This window comes from Pipistrellus hanaki (genome assembly GCF_964339955.1).
Source record: "Pipistrellus hanaki genome assembly, chromosome: 4".
Taxonomy (NCBI): Eukaryota; Metazoa; Chordata; class Mammalia; order Chiroptera; family Vespertilionidae; genus Pipistrellus; species Pipistrellus hanaki.
In genome coordinates this window covers 56,618,834-56,636,410 of record NC_140506.1, presented here as the reverse complement: position 1 = coordinate 56,636,410, position 17,577 = coordinate 56,618,834, and the positions used below count along the sequence as shown (strand labels likewise).

Sequence of the window (17,577 nt, the reverse complement as noted above, 5' to 3'; positions counted from 1 at the left end):
AAAGGAATTTTGAGAAACATTTTTAGGATATTTTGAGACATGTAAAGCTAAATATTAAAGAATATAATGGGCTTATAAGAGTAATCAAGACTTTCCTTTTAAATAGAAGGACAAATTGTATTGTTTCTCAACTAACATACCTATTTCTAGAATAGATCTTTTAAAAATTGTTTTACTTGTTTGGTACCTAAAACCTATATAATTTTATTAACCAATGTCACCCCACTAAATTCAATAACAATTTTTTTTTAATTATGCATTCATATAATTCTTGAGAGTGAGTTATTTCTAGTCAGTTTACTGAATTGGAAAAATATTTGCAACTCAGTGGTATGTGATAAGGGTTTAATATCCAAAATGTATAAAGAATTTTATAGCCCAGTATAACAAAAAAAAAATCAGATTTGAAAGTGGGCAGAGGATATGACTAGACATCTTTTCAAAGAAGACATACAGATGCCCAACAGGTACATGAAAAGATGCTCAACATTACTAATTGTCAGAAAAATGCATATGAAAGCACAATGAGATACCAACTCACACCTGTTAGAATGGTTATTGTGAAATAGACAAGAAGTAACAAGTGTTGGGGAGGATGTGGAGAAAAGAGAATCCTTGTGTACTATTGGTAGAAATGTAAATAGTACAGCCACTGTAGGAAGCATGGAAGTTCCTCAGAAAATTAGGAAGATAATTACCATATGGCCCAGCAATTACAATTTGGGGTATTTATCTGTAGAAAACAAAAACATTTAACTTAAAAGATCCGCACTATGTATTGTATTGTATTGTTATTTTGTTTAATCCATTGTTTCTTTGTAGGAATCTTCTGCAGCTTATTAATTGTGTGAGTTAAAACTAAGTCACATCCAAAATTCCATTGACCTGGGCGCACAAAAACTGCTATACATGTCACAGTTTACTGAAAAAGAGCCAGCAGGTAAGCGGGGTGTGTCTGTCAATTTCTTTACATTGAGGACTTATATTTTTCCCTCCAGATACCTCAGTGTCATACATAACGTGTGATTATGGTCATACTTAAGGCCAGTTTTCCTCCATATGTTAAATATTTAAAAGCTGCATTTCTAATTTTTTATTAGAAAAATTCATTTGTACTTTCCACTTTGGAGACTATTTCTTTGGAGTTATTATTAAGGGCACTGGTTGTGGATTCATATTATTGTATTATGGAGCAAACTACTTAAATACTTAATTTTAACCTTAAATTTTTTTATCTTTAAAATAAACTACAGTATTTACCTCATTAGGTTGTTGAGGGGATTAAATAACATAATGTAATACTTGCTATTGTATTTTATAAGTACATGTTTGGTTTTCTTTCTTTTTTTTTTTTTTAAATATATATTTTATTGATTTTTTACAGAGAGGAAGAAAGAGGGGTAGAGAGTTAGAAACATCGATGAGAGAGAATCATCGATCAGCTGCCTCCTGCTCACCCCCTACTGGGGATGTGCCCGCAACCAGTGTACATGCCCTTGACCGGAATTGAACCCGGGACCTTTCAGTCCCCAAGCTGACGCTCTATCCATTGAGCCAAACTGGTCTCGGCAGATGTTTGGTTTTCTTTCATGCTTGGAAGCAATTATATTTCTTATTTTAATGCAATAAAAATATGTAACTGTCATATTTATTGACTATCCCATATACTGTGGGATAATATTTTGTTTAGTTCCTGCATTGTATACATAAAATCTAATTGACTAAGTAAACTTACACTTAATACATATAAAATAATGTCATATTTAGTAAAAGATGCTACTGTTTATTACTCTAATATATTTCTCAATCATCAAACTTAGTATTCAAGTTATTCAAATGTTGGTGGTTTTGCTTACCATATTGTATACCAATGGTAATTTTAAAGGTGGGGTAGCATGTATTTAACTTGGCTCATCATATTTTCTTTTAGAGAATTTTACCTGGCCCTAACTTTTTGGACTTATTTTTTGTGGGTCCAGTTGGTTCTTTTGGCATTATAGATACTGTTTAAAGAAGTTACCTGTCACCTTTGACAGTATTCCTCGTGATGTAATTGAAACCATCATCATATCATGTGCTAGTAATGAAATCAACAGATATGTATTGAGCACTTATATGTAAGGTACTTTACTGAGATAATTTGGAGAATCATTTTACAATCCTTAATGAGCTTTTGTACTGTAGTAGTATAAATAACTTAAAGGAACCAAACTTCAAAAGATATTTTTGTGGGTAAAGAGGCCACATAACTTTTATAACATAGTATATATTAATAAGGTACTACTTGAGAAAATGAGAACTGCTTGCATATTAAAATACTGGTTGATTATTTTATTTTTATTTTGTTTTATTTTTTAAATCTATATTGCAAGGTTGTTATATAAGCATTAAGATTTCAATATAAGTAATTTTTAGAAATTGGTTGACACTCTTTAATTGCTTACTAGTAAATAAATGAAACTTAATTTACACACACAAAAAATAAGGTACACTTGATGTTTATTAGCATATATGTTCAAACAGTATCCCCACCAGTCACCATTATGAAAGTCATTTCTGTGACTCTTATTTTTAACTCTGCTTTTCAGCAATGGATCAAGAATCCAACAAGGCTGCCTGGCCCAAACCAGCAGGAGGATATCAGACAATCACAGGCAGGAGATACGGAAGAAGACATGCCTATGTCAGTTTTAAACCTTGTATGACAAGGCATGAAAGAAGCTTAGGTCGAGCTGGTGATGACTATGAAGTGTTGGAACTAGATGATGTTCCAAAGGAAAATTCCTCAGGTATGTACCACAGAATTGTTTAAAAACTATTAATAAGCCTGAAGAAATTAATCTTGTGATATTTAAAATTGTGGAGTGGGTTTTATGTGTGTCTGTGAGTAAAAATGCTGTACATTTCTGTGAAGAAATTCTATTCTGAAATTTTTAATTAATTTAAAATTTTATTAAATTAATATTAATATTTATACATAGAAGAAAATAGAATGTGGCCAATGATTAAAATATAACTACACTTTCATATCAGTGATTACATTGTCACATCCTTCAATCAGAGGAAATCATATTTTAATCAAATACATTTTTAAAATGTTAACTGAGTATATTTTTCCCTGCATATTAAGTTTAAATTTTGTTTTTTAAAATTGTCTCTTAAATCAGTGTAGCTTGGCTCATTTGATTAAAAAAAAAATCATTTTATAAAACATAAATGCCAAGTAATTCTTAGTCAATTAAAATTTAACCATTCAGTGGTTTGAAAGGTATTTTGCAGATATTCATGTATTAAAATATATGATTTTGGACTAGAATGCCATCTTTCTCTTGTTCTGAACAAACTTGGTAATTCTGCATTATTTTTATTGTCATCTATAATATTAAAAGCATAATATGGTAATTAGATCACCTTCTGGACAAAGCCGGGGCTGTGAGGGAAGCCAGGTTCTGGGTGCCAGAGGGAAATCGGTGTCAGCAGCTGGGGGAAGGAAGGACTACTCTTGCACGAATATTGTGCATCAGGTCTCTAGTTTATATATAAGAATCTGAATTATTATGTAAGGTCATTCTATAAAAGAAGCCTTTTGGTGGTATGACAAGATTGATCTTCAGTTGTTTGTAATTTATAAATTTTTGTTCCAATAAATTTCATGTCTTCATTTTTATTATTCAATTAGTAGTGATAAAAGATACTCATGCTAAAGTAATTTATAGACTTGATATGATTTTATTCTTGTATCAAGATTCTGACAATCTGTGGCAAATAGAATCAACATTGTCTTTTTCGTTGTTTTTCATTCATAGCTGTAACATATCTGAAGTTAACTCATTATAGGTATATTACAACAGTCTACTTTTGGGATAGAAAGCTGATATTATGTATCAGAGACTGAGATATCTTCTGAATTGACATCAAACACAATAGAGTCTCATTTCTGTTCTATATGTAATCTGATCTTTTATCTATCCTCAGTACTTGTGAAGTTTTTTTTTGTTTGTTTTTGTTTTTTGTTTTGTTTTGTTTTGTGTGTGTGTGTGTGTGTGTGTGTGTGTGTGTGTGTGTGTGTGTGTTTACACCTGTATGTAATAGAAGAAGTTAAGTTTGAATTGCACACCCCAAGAACTGGGAGGGCAGACTTCACTTATGCCTTTTATTGTTTGGTCTTTCATTAGCCTCTGCTTTTAATGTATTTTACAGAATGTTTTAGGTATTAGGACTTAGGTGGAAAAATCTGCAAAAGATATGTAAGTGAGATGATACTGATTTACCACACAGTGGCATAAATTTACTCATAGGATAACCATTCTGCCCTCCCAGTTAAATAAGGGTACATAGAAGCGCCTGTCAGAGAAATTCTCTTATAATCTCAAAGAGGTAATAATTGGTATGATTTTTACTTAAAATAGCCATTATGAAATCAAATTTTATCTAAATTAATCCCTCCAAATATGTTTTCTTTTGTTCTCTACAAAGGTTCCATTCCATTGGATCAAGTTCAGTCTTCTTTATCCAACAATCCTTTATCTGAAAAAAGTGAAACAGAAATTCCCATTTGTGATACAGCATTGAATCAGACCATTGAGAGCAGTCCATCCTTTGCTGCAGTACAACTTAGTGGGGAAGGCAGGGAGACCTTAGGAAGCAGTACAGATCTTCATAATAACTCTGAGGGAGAACATACTCCAGGAACCTGTAATGCCTCAAGTGTCCAAAATGGAATTGCCTTGGTTCATACTGACTCTAATGATCCAGATGGCAGACATGGAAAGGAGGATAATGACCGTCTTCAGCCTTCTTCAGAAGTTGTGGAAGGTGGTAGACATCAGGAAGCTTTGGGCAACACAATATTTGAGTTGGAAAATGGAGAGGTAGAGGCAAATACAGGTCTTTTACCACCAGTTCCCACTTTTAACTGTGAAGTACAAGATGAGTTTGAAGAGTTTGATTCAGCGCCTTTAGTGAAAAGTTCTACTGGTGACATTGTCAGTCAAACCAACCAGGAATTTCTGAGGTCATCTTCTGAAGAGGAAGTTATTAGAAAGAAAGAACAAATTAATACTAGCCAGGAGAGAAAGAGAGAGAATTCAACTGAAGATACAGCCTGTGCTCAAGGGCATATTTGCAGTGAACAAAATACCAGGGAGAGGGACAACAAGCAGGGAAGTTCTCCTGAACAGGTAGTGAGGCCTAAAGTTAGAAAATTGGTAAGTTCAAGCCAGGTGAACCAAGAATTAGGTATTAATAGGCATGAGGCTAAACAAAGAAGTGTGCAGAGGTGGAGGGAGGCTTTGGAAGTTGAGGAAAATGGCTCAAATGACCTCTTGATAAAATGTGATGACTACGATGGAGAACATGATTGTATGTTCTTGGATCTACCTATGGCACGAGTTACACAGAGTGAAACAGAAAATAACCAAATAACATCAGAAAGTGGAGCCACAGCAGGAAGGCAAGGAGTTCTGAATAACACCTTTTGGAATAGCTGTGGAGATTATTACCAGCTGTATGACAAAGATGAAGACAGGTAAGGTTTTATTCAGTACTTTGTTAGACTGTGTAGTGAACGAAGTGGTTTCTTTCTACTGCCATGGTGTTTGATGGATGTGCTCTCTGACATCTCAGGGAATTATGTAGATATTTTAACATATCAAATATTCTTTAAAAAAATATTTTTTTTATTTCATAGAGAAAGGGAGAGGGAGAAAGAGATAGAAATATCAGTGATGAGAGAGAATAATTGATCAGCTGCCTCCTACATGACCCCCACTAGGGTTTGAGCCCACAATCTGGGCATGTGCCCTGACGAGGAATCGAACTGTGACCATCTAGTTTGTAGGTCAGTGCTCAACCACTGGGCTATACTGGACAGGTTCAAATATTCTTATTTACTAAGTGCTAACCATACATGCAAAGTAGTGGTTAGTTTTTTATAGAAACTGTCTTTGAGATGTTTCAGGAGTTCACAGAAATTATATCCAGGTGATTATTATTACAAAGGAATAGATACTAACTTAATTCTTTGTATCTCAGTGAAATTCAATGTGAACATTTATCGTAGTTTAAAAATTCTGTGGTAAGCCAGTCTCACTGGAGGATATTTTTCCATTGGTTTTTAGAGAGAGTGAAAGGGAGAGAGAGGGAGAGCGATACATTGGTGTGAGAGAGACTCATGGTTGCTGCCCAGATTGGGACCAGAGATTGAGGCTGCAACTGAGGTGTGTATCCTTGACCTGAATCATACCTGGGACCTTTCAGTCCGCAGGCTGATGCTCTATCCACTGCACCAAGCTGGCTGGGGTCATAACTTTTCTTAAATAAGCATTCTGATCCCTGTTACATACTTTTCTATTTTTCCAAAATATAAGACAACAGAAAGAGAAATGGAGAATTTCTTTGTCCACTTGCTGACTGTTGTTATCCCAGAGTCCAAATGTCCTTTTAAGGTAGTTGAAACCCCAACTATGATCAATTACAAAGCAATTCCAAGATTTTATTAGCTTGTGGAAATAATTATATTTTTAACTAGAAGATGCAACAAAGGAAGACATCCTTTAGAATATGAACATACTTTATGTATTTTGTAACATATAACAAAATTAATAAAATACCATGTCAATTAACTAACTTGTAGGAACAGTTGAAATATAACATCTATACCATCATGAAAGTTTGTAAACTTTAAGGCTTAATAGACTATATTTTTGTAACCTACTATTTTTTAAGTTAAGGGTAGAGATAGTTAAAAACTTTTGTCTGACATTTCTATTTTTCCAGTTTAGGTCCACAATCTTTTATCCAAAATCCACAAAGTTCTAAAAATGGATGTTGGCAGCAAAACCTGACCTGATGTTAACTTACTTGACAGCAGATCTGGGTCTGAACTAAAATGAGTCCTTTGTTCAAGTATTTATAAATTTTGTTGCAGTAATATGAGTGCTTAATTATTGGGTGCTGGCTTAGACCCACTGGGAATTTAGGTAATGTTCTAAATCTCAAGAAAGCGGGGAGTGGGGAGAGGCAGGAATCTAAATAACAAAACATATTTATTCCTAAGACATTTGGATTGGATTGTTAAATGTATTTACCTTGAAGTTACTATTAAAAAATAAAACAACTTAGTCTTAGATAATTTATCTTTTGAAATATAAGGGTGTTGCACTTTTTTCCCCATTACATTTTTTGCTATTGAAGAAAGTCATTTAATTTGGCTATGCCCTCTCCATTGTGGACACTCTAATAAAAAATAAAAACCTCTTTTAATAGTCAGGCATTATGTCATTTAATGAAGTTGAAATTTTTATGCTGTTCGCAACTTAAAGAGAGAACATAGTTTTCTTGACTCTTGGCTTTTAAATTGATTCTTTTTATTAAAGGAAGTGTTTTCTTTGTTTAGAATAATTCTGGGCTTTTTAATAGTTATAGGATGTTGTATTAGCATATGTATTTATAATTTTTCCCTTAAGTGAAATGTCATTAATCTGAACAATAATAGATTTTTTAAAAATATATTTTTATTTATTTTTTTTTACAGAGAGGAAGGGAGAGGGATAGAGAATTAGAAACATCGATGAGCGAAAAACATCGATCAGCTGCCTCCTACACACCTCTTACTGGGGATGTGCCTGCAACCAAGGTACATGCCCTTGACTGGAATCGAACCTGGGACCCTTCAGTCTGCAGGCCAATGCTCTATTCACTGAGCCAAACTGGTCAGGGCAATAGATTTTTTTTTTTTTTTTTTTTTACAAACAGATTATACAGTTGAGAAAAGTACTTATATTTAATAGAAACTTTTTTTTAAATCAACTTTTTAATAATATATTGACTTACAGAACCTGTAGTTGGGTGTGCTTAAATGATAAAAGTAACTGGAGCACTTTTAAAAAACACATAGAAATGGCAGAAACATGATTTTTTTTTTTTTTTTAAAGATTCACCACAGAATAAGTGTAATGGTTCTAGTTAGGATTCTACTTATATTTTCATCTATAAATCTTAAGATATGTTTTAGGGCTTCATTTCAGTAGTCACTACAATTTTAATGAGGAATTCTATTTTTATCAGACTGTTTCCAGTTCCTCTGCCCTTGCTCCCTGCAAAGGATCACAGTTGCCAGATGCCTTTTAATATGGTGTGAGATAAAGGTTGAAATTTAATAGTTGTAACTCCTATTTATTTTTATTTTGCCAATTGTTCATCTACCTGATGTTTTACGGTAGTCCTGCTCAGTTCTGATATTTGCAGGTTGGAGAAATGGGGAACATAGTCACTCTACCATAAGTGTTTTGAGAAGGAAAGTACAAATAGCTTCTGCTTTGAATCTGCGTGAATTTTTTTTTTTTTTAAGTTTTCACTGCTTTGTAAAATGTATAGATGATGTACTTGAAAAATATTTTATGTTTGTATTATAACAATTACAAATTAAACTCCCTTATCAAGAGCATAACAAATTTACTGTGATATATATAGATACAGAAATTTTAGCCACTTTAGAAGCATATAGTGTATATATTCTTTATCAGTGGAAAGGCATTTTAATGAATGCATGACCCTTTTCTTCCCTGAAAAATTCTAAATGATCACTTAATCACATCTGAAACATTACAATCTAAGAAGCACTGCAGCTAGTAGCATTGCTCTGAGCTGTTTGACAGGAACTGAGCACCACCTTATTAAATTAGAACTGTAAGGGGAATTTTAATAGGCAGCATATAATTACCAGGCTTGGAATTAGTCCAAAGAGCTAAGGTTAATATCCTTCTCTTTTGAAAAACACCCTGAGAACTTTAATAACTGTTGAGGAAAGATCTTGAGTTTAAAAGGACCTTTTAGTCGTGTTAGTACATTTTAACCTTGGGCCTAACTGTTCTCCTAACCATTTCTTATAGCACTTGAGGTTTCTTTCACAGTTTTTCTGTCCCTACTTATCCTTGCTTAAAAAGTAAAAAACTTATTTCAGACAAAAATATTGTGACAGCTTTTTTTGTTGGTGACGTTAGAAGAATAAAAAGAGTATTAGCTACTTAGTTTCTTTCAATTTGATATATTAAAAAAAATATTTATTGAAATCCTCCTAAGTAAGTGTCAGACTTTGTTATGGCTACTCTGTAAATGCAAATAATCATGATCCTTGTTTCCTTGGTATTCACCAATCTTATGAAGAAGACAAGATGTACGGGTAATTATCATGAGCCTAAATTAAGCTCCTTTCCTCTTCTATATAAGTTAGGTTAGGGCCATGAAGAAAGAGCTCTTATGATCTTCCTGTATTGTGACAAACAAAACATCTATGAGCAGCCAAGACAAAGGTCTTAAAACACACACTCTAACATTTTAGCATACCCTTTCATCTTGTTTCCAAGTTCATAAGGATAAACAGCTTTGTTCTACAGGTATGCTTGAGCAGGGTGGGGGGGGCTTACAGATTATAATATTCTGATATTGAGGGAAAGAACCAGAAAGTTCTAAAAAGCAGGTACAATTCAAAAAAAGATAATGATTTGGGGCCTTATTTACTAAATTAAGCAAGCTTGTATATTTAAACAACATATATATATATATATATATATATATATATATATATATATATATATATTTCAACATGGTTAAATGTTAAATGTCCTAGACTGTTTAGATTATGTTTAGTATACTATCTTTGAAAATGCAAAAAATTATATGCTTTAACACAGTTTCCATCCAGAGTATTTTCAATAAAGTTTTTTTGATCCTTTCTCAAAAATCAGGTAACAAAATTATCTAAACTTATCTAAATGATTTATACATAAATTATTTGTTTAGAAATCAGATAATTTCATCCCATATGTGAAAAGTTTTTTGGGTCACAACTGAATGTGTAAAAAGCATAACATTCTAATAAGTTATAGTGCTCTGCTTTTTTTTTTTTTTTTTTAATTTATTGATTTTTTACAGAGAGGAAGGGAGAGAGATAGAGAGCTAGAAACGTCGATGAGAGAGAAACATGGACCAGCTGCCTCTTGCACACCCCCTATCGGGGATATGCCCGCAACCAACGTACATGCCCTTGACCAGAATCGAACCTGGGACTTTTCAGTCCGCAGACTGACGCTCTACCACTGAGCCAAACCGGTTTTGGCAGTGCTCTGCTTTTTCATATAGCTCTAAATGTTAATGGGAGACAATACTAGAGCATATGAAAATTAAACTGGTACTTAATTTAATTTTGAGAATTTAAATGTTAAACTTAAGTGTCTTTATAATCAAGAACAAATGGTCCTCTAATCCATAATTATTTCATATCCTATTTGTTCTGTTGCTTACTCTCTTTGAAAACTTATTTTTAAATTCTTAATCTTTTTGCTTTTAGTTTCATGCACTCCTGTCACTCTTTAGTAGATAACTTTGTCTCCTGCTTTCTTATAGATACTGAAATAGTTAACTATGAACTTTCTTGTTCTTCTTTATATTAGAACTAGAGTCCTGGTGCATGAAAATTCATGCACCAGAGCCGGAGGGGGCAATCCCTAAGCCTGGCCTGCCCCCTCTTACAGTCTAGGAGCCCTCAGGGGCAGGAGACACCCAGCGATCAGGGGAAGGCGACGCCCCATCACACCTCTGCTGCTGTCACTGCTGATAGCGCAAGCCTCGGCCAGCCCTGGTTACCTGAGCCTCGTGTGGCTGATATTACCATTTAGTAAGACAAACCAGAGGATATAGACTTTCTTAGGTATAGAAAAGAGGAAAATGGTGGTGTGCTGATTGGAAATCCAAGAAAGGTCTATGCAAACAGCTTATATAATGAAGAAAGTAACTGCCACCTTTATTAAATGTTTGCCTTTTTCCAAAAATTGTGCTAACCATTTTATCTACTATTCATTTAAACATTACTATAGCCCTGAAAATTAAATATTAATATTCTCATTTTACAGATGAGGAATAGTGAGTTTAGGGAAGTTAAATTCCTGAGTTTGCATTATTAGTACTGAGCCAGGATCCTAACCTAAATCTGTCTTACTTCAAAGCTTGTGTTTAGCAATGTGGCATTCCACTACCAGGGGTAAAAAGAGGCTGTCATAGATGGAATTTTCACCTGATATAAAATACTGAAATATAGTATTTTGTTTCTTCGGTAAGGAAATTGTAGTAGGGTCTTTGTTTTCTTTTTTGTTATTTCTTTTTATAGTACAAAAAAAAAAATCATTATCAGAGTTACATAGTCTCCTCTGACTAGCTCTGTCTGAGCCAATTTGGACTTTTAAGTTAATAATAGACATTAAGTTTGAAATTTGTCATAATGTTCAGAATGAAATATTAATATGAAATATTTATATGAAATTGTTCATGCACTACTTTATACCATTTATATCACAAATTTGTATTAATTTCTGGAACATACTTTTAAAGAGGATTAATTCTTGGCCCTTTTGAAATAAATTTGATATTGCTAAAAGTTTTAAAACCATGCAGTTGCACAGTCTTAGTTTACAAATGCTTCCTATTCAGACTTACCTCTTCAGATACTTTTTTGGTCATTAATAAAGAAGCTGTGATTTTATACTTATAAAATAATACCTCTCGATGCATTATTAAAGAGGTAGCTATGCTGTATTGAGTTTGACTAAATAGACGAAAGGTCTAGCCCATGAGTTAACTAAGAACAAAAGAATGATCTGGGCCTGAAAGGGGAAAAAGATGAAGTGATTGTGAAGACATTCTTGATGGTGGGAGAAATGCTTGTGGTGAAAGTTCATATTTCAAGGACAGTATCTGAAAGTATTCATAGAACAAAACAGTTGGATATAACAATGTACTGGTAACTGGCATCAGATTGTAGAAAATCATATGCTATTTAAAGTTTCAACCTTTTTTATATAGTCCAGACTTTTCCAAACTGGGTGAAATATAATAAGTAGTACACAGACAAGTGTTACTAATTTTTATCATACTAGAGTCCCAGTGCACGAATTCGTGCACTGGTGGGGCCCCTCAGCCTGGCCTGCGCCTCTTGCAATCCAGGACCCTCTCAGAGGATGTCAGACTGCTGGTTTCGGCCCGATCCCCAAAACCAGCAGTCTGACATTCCCAAGGGATGTAGTAGTGTGTGAAGTGGCAGGTGACTGGGGAGGAGCTCGAGCCCAGGCTGGGCACCATGTGCGCTGCTCCAGCTCATCCCAGCCCTGCTGTGCCTGCCAGCCGCTGCTGATAGCACTGCCACGGAGGTAGGAGAGGCTCGCAACTGGGCTTGCTAGCTGTGAGCCCTGTGCCTGGCACCCATCCATCAGCTGAGTGGTACTCCCACTGTGGGAGCACACTGACCACCAGGGGGCAGCTCCTGTGTTGAGCATCTGCCTCCTGGTGGTCACTGTGCATCATAGCAACTGGTTGATTTGGTTGCTTAGGTTTTTATATAGAGAGATATTTATTTTAATGGGAATAAAAAGTATAGCTAAGTCATCAAATTTGGAATTTTATGAATATTGCTTGAATAAAAAATGTTTAAAAAAAAGATTTGCTAACAGTTATTGGTGGCTTATTTAGGAGGCACTGTTAGAACATTTAATATGTATTAACTCATTTACTCATCACATGAACTCAGTGAAATATTAGACGCTATTATATTTACCTAGCATGTGAAGTGATAAAGGCACAGAGAGGTTAAGTAACTTTTTCACAGCTAATAAGTGATGGATTAAAATGCAAGCAGGTTGACTCCAGAAAGGGACTTATCTGGTAGGTGAATTTTATTTTTAAAATATAACTTGAAAAGGAATGTGAAATCTAAAAATGGATTAGTGGGCAGTTAGTGATTATGAAAGCTTAGTATGATAGGCCAGGGATTGTTATTTTAAAATTATCTTTGAAGTGAGGGTTATGTAAATGAGTAATAATGGTATAGGCCAGTGGTCTGCAGACTTTTTCTTAAAGGGCCAGATAGTAAATATTTTAGGGTTTGGTAATTAAGAGACAAAGTGAAATATAAACATGTAAAAAAAAAATAACATTCATTTATTTAACTCACAGAACTTTTTTTTTTTTTTTGCCTTGAATCTCTTGCTGTTTTATTTATTAAACTTTATTTGAAGCCCCGTGGGTGACTCGTGGTGGACTGGGCAGGGTGTGAGGAGGTGCCGGAGAACCACAGGTCATCCTGGTCACTTAGTCACTTGGTGGGCTCTGTACCAGGCATCGTTCAAGGATGGGGCTGTGTCATGACTGAGAGGGCAAGGGGCCATGGTCTATGTCATGGTGACCGATGTGAGGGAGATGGTCAGTTAAACGGAGGGGACATTTAATCTGGAACCTGAAGGAGAATCATCCTGTTTTGGTGAAGGCTGGTGTGAGCCAAGCTGAAGTCAACACCAATACAGAGGCAGGCAGGGGCCGGAGTCCCAGGAAAGAAGTGGAGGCCAGGAAGGAGACAGAGCAGCTGGGAGGGACAGACCATTTTTTAAAAGGCAGCAGGGCTTCTTAAATATATTGACTATTGATAACATTCTTTTTGTATTAAAATTTGTAGATACTTTGTTATTTCATTAATCTAGATAAGTTCAGAAGTTCCATGTGTTAACCTTTCAGAACAGGATCATACTCTGAGTAAAATGTCTAAACTGAGGTATTTCTTTTAGTATGTAAAAAAATTACCACTAATTAATATAGAAATCTTACCTAAATATTCTCAAATTTGGAATTGATAATTTAGCTTTGAATTGAGCTTTATAGTCAAGGAAATTTAAGCTCCTTTAAATCTGTTTTCTGGTAGATTTTGATATTGATGCAAGTTTAGAAATGATTTACTTGATCTTAGATTATTCTTTGGGTCACAGAAAATTTTACAGGCATTTTATTTGCATTTATTGCCTTTTACTTGCTATCCTAGAGCTGCATTGCATTCCTTCACCAGAATGGCTGTGCCCTGCTGCCCACTGTCTATGGGAAATTGGGTGCTGATTTTACTTCTAACTTCTCAGAGCTCAGATTAGTGCTGTTCTTTGTTCATAGCATTTTGATCTCTTGGGTTCATCTACCTACAGAAGGAGGATCTCACTAACTAGTCTAGATATTAAAAATATACTGTCATCGTAAAGAAAAGACAATTTCTTATCAGTTATTACTTCCTTTCAAAAACATGAACTAAAATGGATTTCTCAAAAGTCATTGCACAAAAGGAATTCTTTAAGAGATTCTTGACCACAATGGTTGAGATGGTTGGAAGGGACATTTTTTCTTTTTAACATCAGTAAGTAATATATTTATTGATTTTGTACAGAGAGGAAGGGAGAGAGATAGAGAGTTAGAAACATCGATGAGAGAGAGTCATCGATCAGCTGCCTCTTGCACACCCCCAAATGGAAATATGCCCTTGACCGGAATCGAATCTGGGACCTTTGAGTCCCCAAGCCGACGCTCTATCCATTGAGCCAAACCGGTTTCGGCAGTAAGTAATATTTTTGCCTTTGGTAGTATGACTGGAGCTTTTAAAAGTAGTTTAAGTGTAACCAGATTGACCAGAGTTAAATATTACCAATAAAATAATTTTCCGAGGTTCTTTGTTAACTCCTTATCATATATGTCTTAGTTTCTTACTTAAATATTCTCTTGAATTGAAATATATTTTGGATTCATAGTCCTACCAAAGAACTTCACTAAAGATTTGTCAGTGCTATTTTATATGAATTTAAATGTGTCTTCATTTTAAAGTCTGTGAAAAAGGAAGGAAAAACATGATAATAGTCGAAATTTATTCACAGAAGACATTTCATCATTTTGTCATTATGTTTAGACAGTTGTTTTAATCAGGCCAGGTTATATAAGTAATAAATCATTATTTTATGTAGCATTTTATTTATAATTACCAAGTTAAGTTTAAATTTTTACTTAAAAATATGTCTAAATATGAAGAAACTATATTTTTGCACCATGGAATTACTTAATTCCGTGAAGAAACTAATAAATTAATAATTCCATAACTTGCCTTGCCATTTGCTACATTCACTTGAAAAAGTTACATTCTCCCCAACTAGAGTGACTTGGTTGGAGCATCATCCCTTGCACCAAAAGGTTTCTGGTTCGATTCTCCGTCAGGGCATAGGCCCTAGGTTTCGGTTTCTCTCTCTCTCCCTCTCTCTCTCTCTCTCTTTCTCTCTCTCTCTCTGTCTCTCTCTCTCTCTTTTTCTTTCTCTCACTCACTAACTCACTCTTGCTCTTTCTCCTCTCCCCTCCCCTCCCCTTCTTCTCAGCATGTCCTCAAGTGAAGATTTAAAAAAAGTTACATTCTGCTGAATATATTTATTTATTCATTTTAAAAATTAGCAACGGATGAAACGTGTGTGACATCAGTAGTCTACTCTATATACCATGATGCCTGGTTAACACTCCAAATGATAAATGCACATACAATTTTCTTTCTGTTCTAAATTTCCAGTTCAGAGTGCAGTGATGGAGAATGGTCTGCTTCTTTGCCTCATCGATTTTCTGGTACAGAAAAAGATCACTCTTCAAGTGATGAAAGTTGGGAGACTCTACCAGGAAAAGATGAAAATGAACCTGGACTACACAGTGATAGCAGTAGTCCTGAAGAAAACCAAGAATTATCTCTTCAGGAAGGGTATGTTTAACAATGAGATGTATTGTTTTAAGAATGCTATATATCACATTCAGATGTTGGGTATGTTATTAGATACATTTACAAGCCCTGTGTAGGACCAGTAGGTCCTACTGATTTTTTTCATTATGGTTTTGGTATGTTACAGAGGACAGCCAAATTGAAAATACAGGCAATTTTAGTACCTTCTATTATAATACAGTATATGTTTCTACTTTGCTTTACTAAATAAAACTTGGTGATTGAAAAGATCACTTTGATGGAATTAGGTGTGAGTGAATTAGAGCTATAATTGCTATACAGTGGCTATATACTGAGAAATCTTAAATAGCAAATATTTTCAGTTCTACCTTTATACTGTAAAGTAGTCATAGACAGTGTGTAAATGAATGGGTATAGCTGTCTTGCAACAAGATTTTATTTATATAAATCAGTGACAGGCTAGAAATAACCTATGGGCCGCAGTTTACCAACCCTTGATGGAATATTTTTGTGATAATTTTAATTTTCTTCTATGATAATTAGTTGGTTTTAATATTTAGTCTCATGGGATCTATTTTGGTGAATATGTTTTCTTAGGAAAAATCTTTCAGCTAATATTAAAATTAGTATTTCTCAAAAGGTATAAATTTCCAGCTTGAGATTAATTCTGTAAGAAAACCTGGGAGTAAAAAATATTAGAAAATCTGTAAAGAAAGAAATTTACAAATATAATTGGTTTTGACACATTTGTAGGTTGAGGTAGAATCTTTTGCTCTTCCTTATTTTATGTTCTATCATCTTTAATCACTATTACTTAATTTACTAATATTATTGTTTCATATGTAATTTGTGGTAGTAATTAGCTATTCATTCAGCAGATATTTATTGAACATTTAATATGTGCTAAGCATTGTGCTGGTTCCTGGGATTATATCAGTCAACTAGACCATTGTTTCCCAAACTTTTGACATATGTGTACCCCTTCTATAATTTTCGTAACACTGAGAACCCCTCATACTGATGAGAATGTAGAATTAGGCGCAGCTAAGCGCGGTGCAGTGCATATCCCCACCAAACTCCGGTGCAACGCGTACCCCCACCAAACTCTTCCCGTACCCCTGGGGTACGTGTACCACACTTTGGGAAACACTGAACTAGACAAATAAGATACACTTGTGAAGCTCACATTATAGTGGGAGAGACAGATAATAAGAAATACAAACATAATACAAACTGTGATGATTAGTCTGAAGGAAATAAAACACTAATTTATAGAAAGTAAATGATAGAGGCCTACCTTCAGGGAGACTGCACTTAGGAATGACTTTTGAGCTGGGATCTGAAAGATAAGAACTAGCAGTTGAGGAAGAGCTTCCTAGGCAGAAACAAAAGTCAGAGCAGAGGCATTGAAAAGGAAAGGGCTTTGTATGTATGAAGGTAGTGTAACTGAAGTGAAGGAGATGAAGTTCTCAGGAACCAGACTATGCAGGACATAGAGCATCTGGGATTTATTCAGAGATCAGTGGAATTTTAACTGGAGAAGTCATTGATCTGACACACATTTTTAAAAGATCACTCTAGCTGTTTCATGGAGATTGAATTGGAAAGGGATTAAAGTTAAAAAGGGGGAAGTGGTAAATTTGGCTTTGGACTAGGGGATGATAAGTGAGGATTAACTAAACAAAAGAGGTTTGAGAATATTTTTGAGTTATAAATAAAAGGATGAATTAGGTGTAAAATGAAGGAGGGATCATTCAATTATGGCTGGGTGTTTTGGTTTGAGTATTGGGTAGATGCTAATGTCACTGACTAAGATGGAGAAGTCTGGGGAGAGAACTGGAAAGTAGGAACTCTGGAAGTTTGAAGTGTTATTTGGACAGTGTAAATTGCCTGTAGGCAACTGGATATTTAACTTTCAAGTTTAAGGAAAATGTCTCAGATTGTAATTAAATATAAGTATTATATGGGTATAAAGTTCCACATGTGTCAAACACAAGGCCCGCGGGCCAAAT

The 17,577-nt window shown here is 34.5% G+C and overlaps 1 protein-coding gene and 1 long non-coding RNA gene across 3 annotated transcripts in view; one reads left to right on the top strand and one right to left on the bottom strand.

Annotated features, from left to right (window-relative positions):
* Nucleotides 1–17,577, top strand: part of PJA2 (praja ring finger ubiquitin ligase 2) — a 56,834-nt gene that overhangs the window by 16,709 nt on the left and 22,548 nt on the right. For both annotated transcript variants that reach the window (XM_084881055.1, XM_084881054.1), the window contains exons 2-5: nt 823–940; nt 2,589–2,789; nt 4,477–5,527; nt 15,404–15,586. In XM_084881055.1, the coding sequence (XP_084737181.1) occupies nt 910–940; nt 2,589–2,789; nt 4,477–5,527; nt 15,404–15,586 (1,466 nt within the window). In that variant the 5' untranslated portion in view covers nt 823–909. The remainder of the gene's footprint in view (nt 1–822; nt 941–2,588; nt 2,790–4,476; nt 5,528–15,403; nt 15,587–17,577) is intronic.
* LOC311621218 overlaps nt 16,863–17,577 on the bottom strand; it is a 29,957-nt gene continuing 29,242 nt past the window's right edge. The window contains exon 3 of the long non-coding RNA XR_014794800.1: nt 16,863–16,904. This is a non-coding gene — a long non-coding RNA (uncharacterized lncRNA). The remainder of the gene's footprint in view (nt 16,905–17,577) is intronic.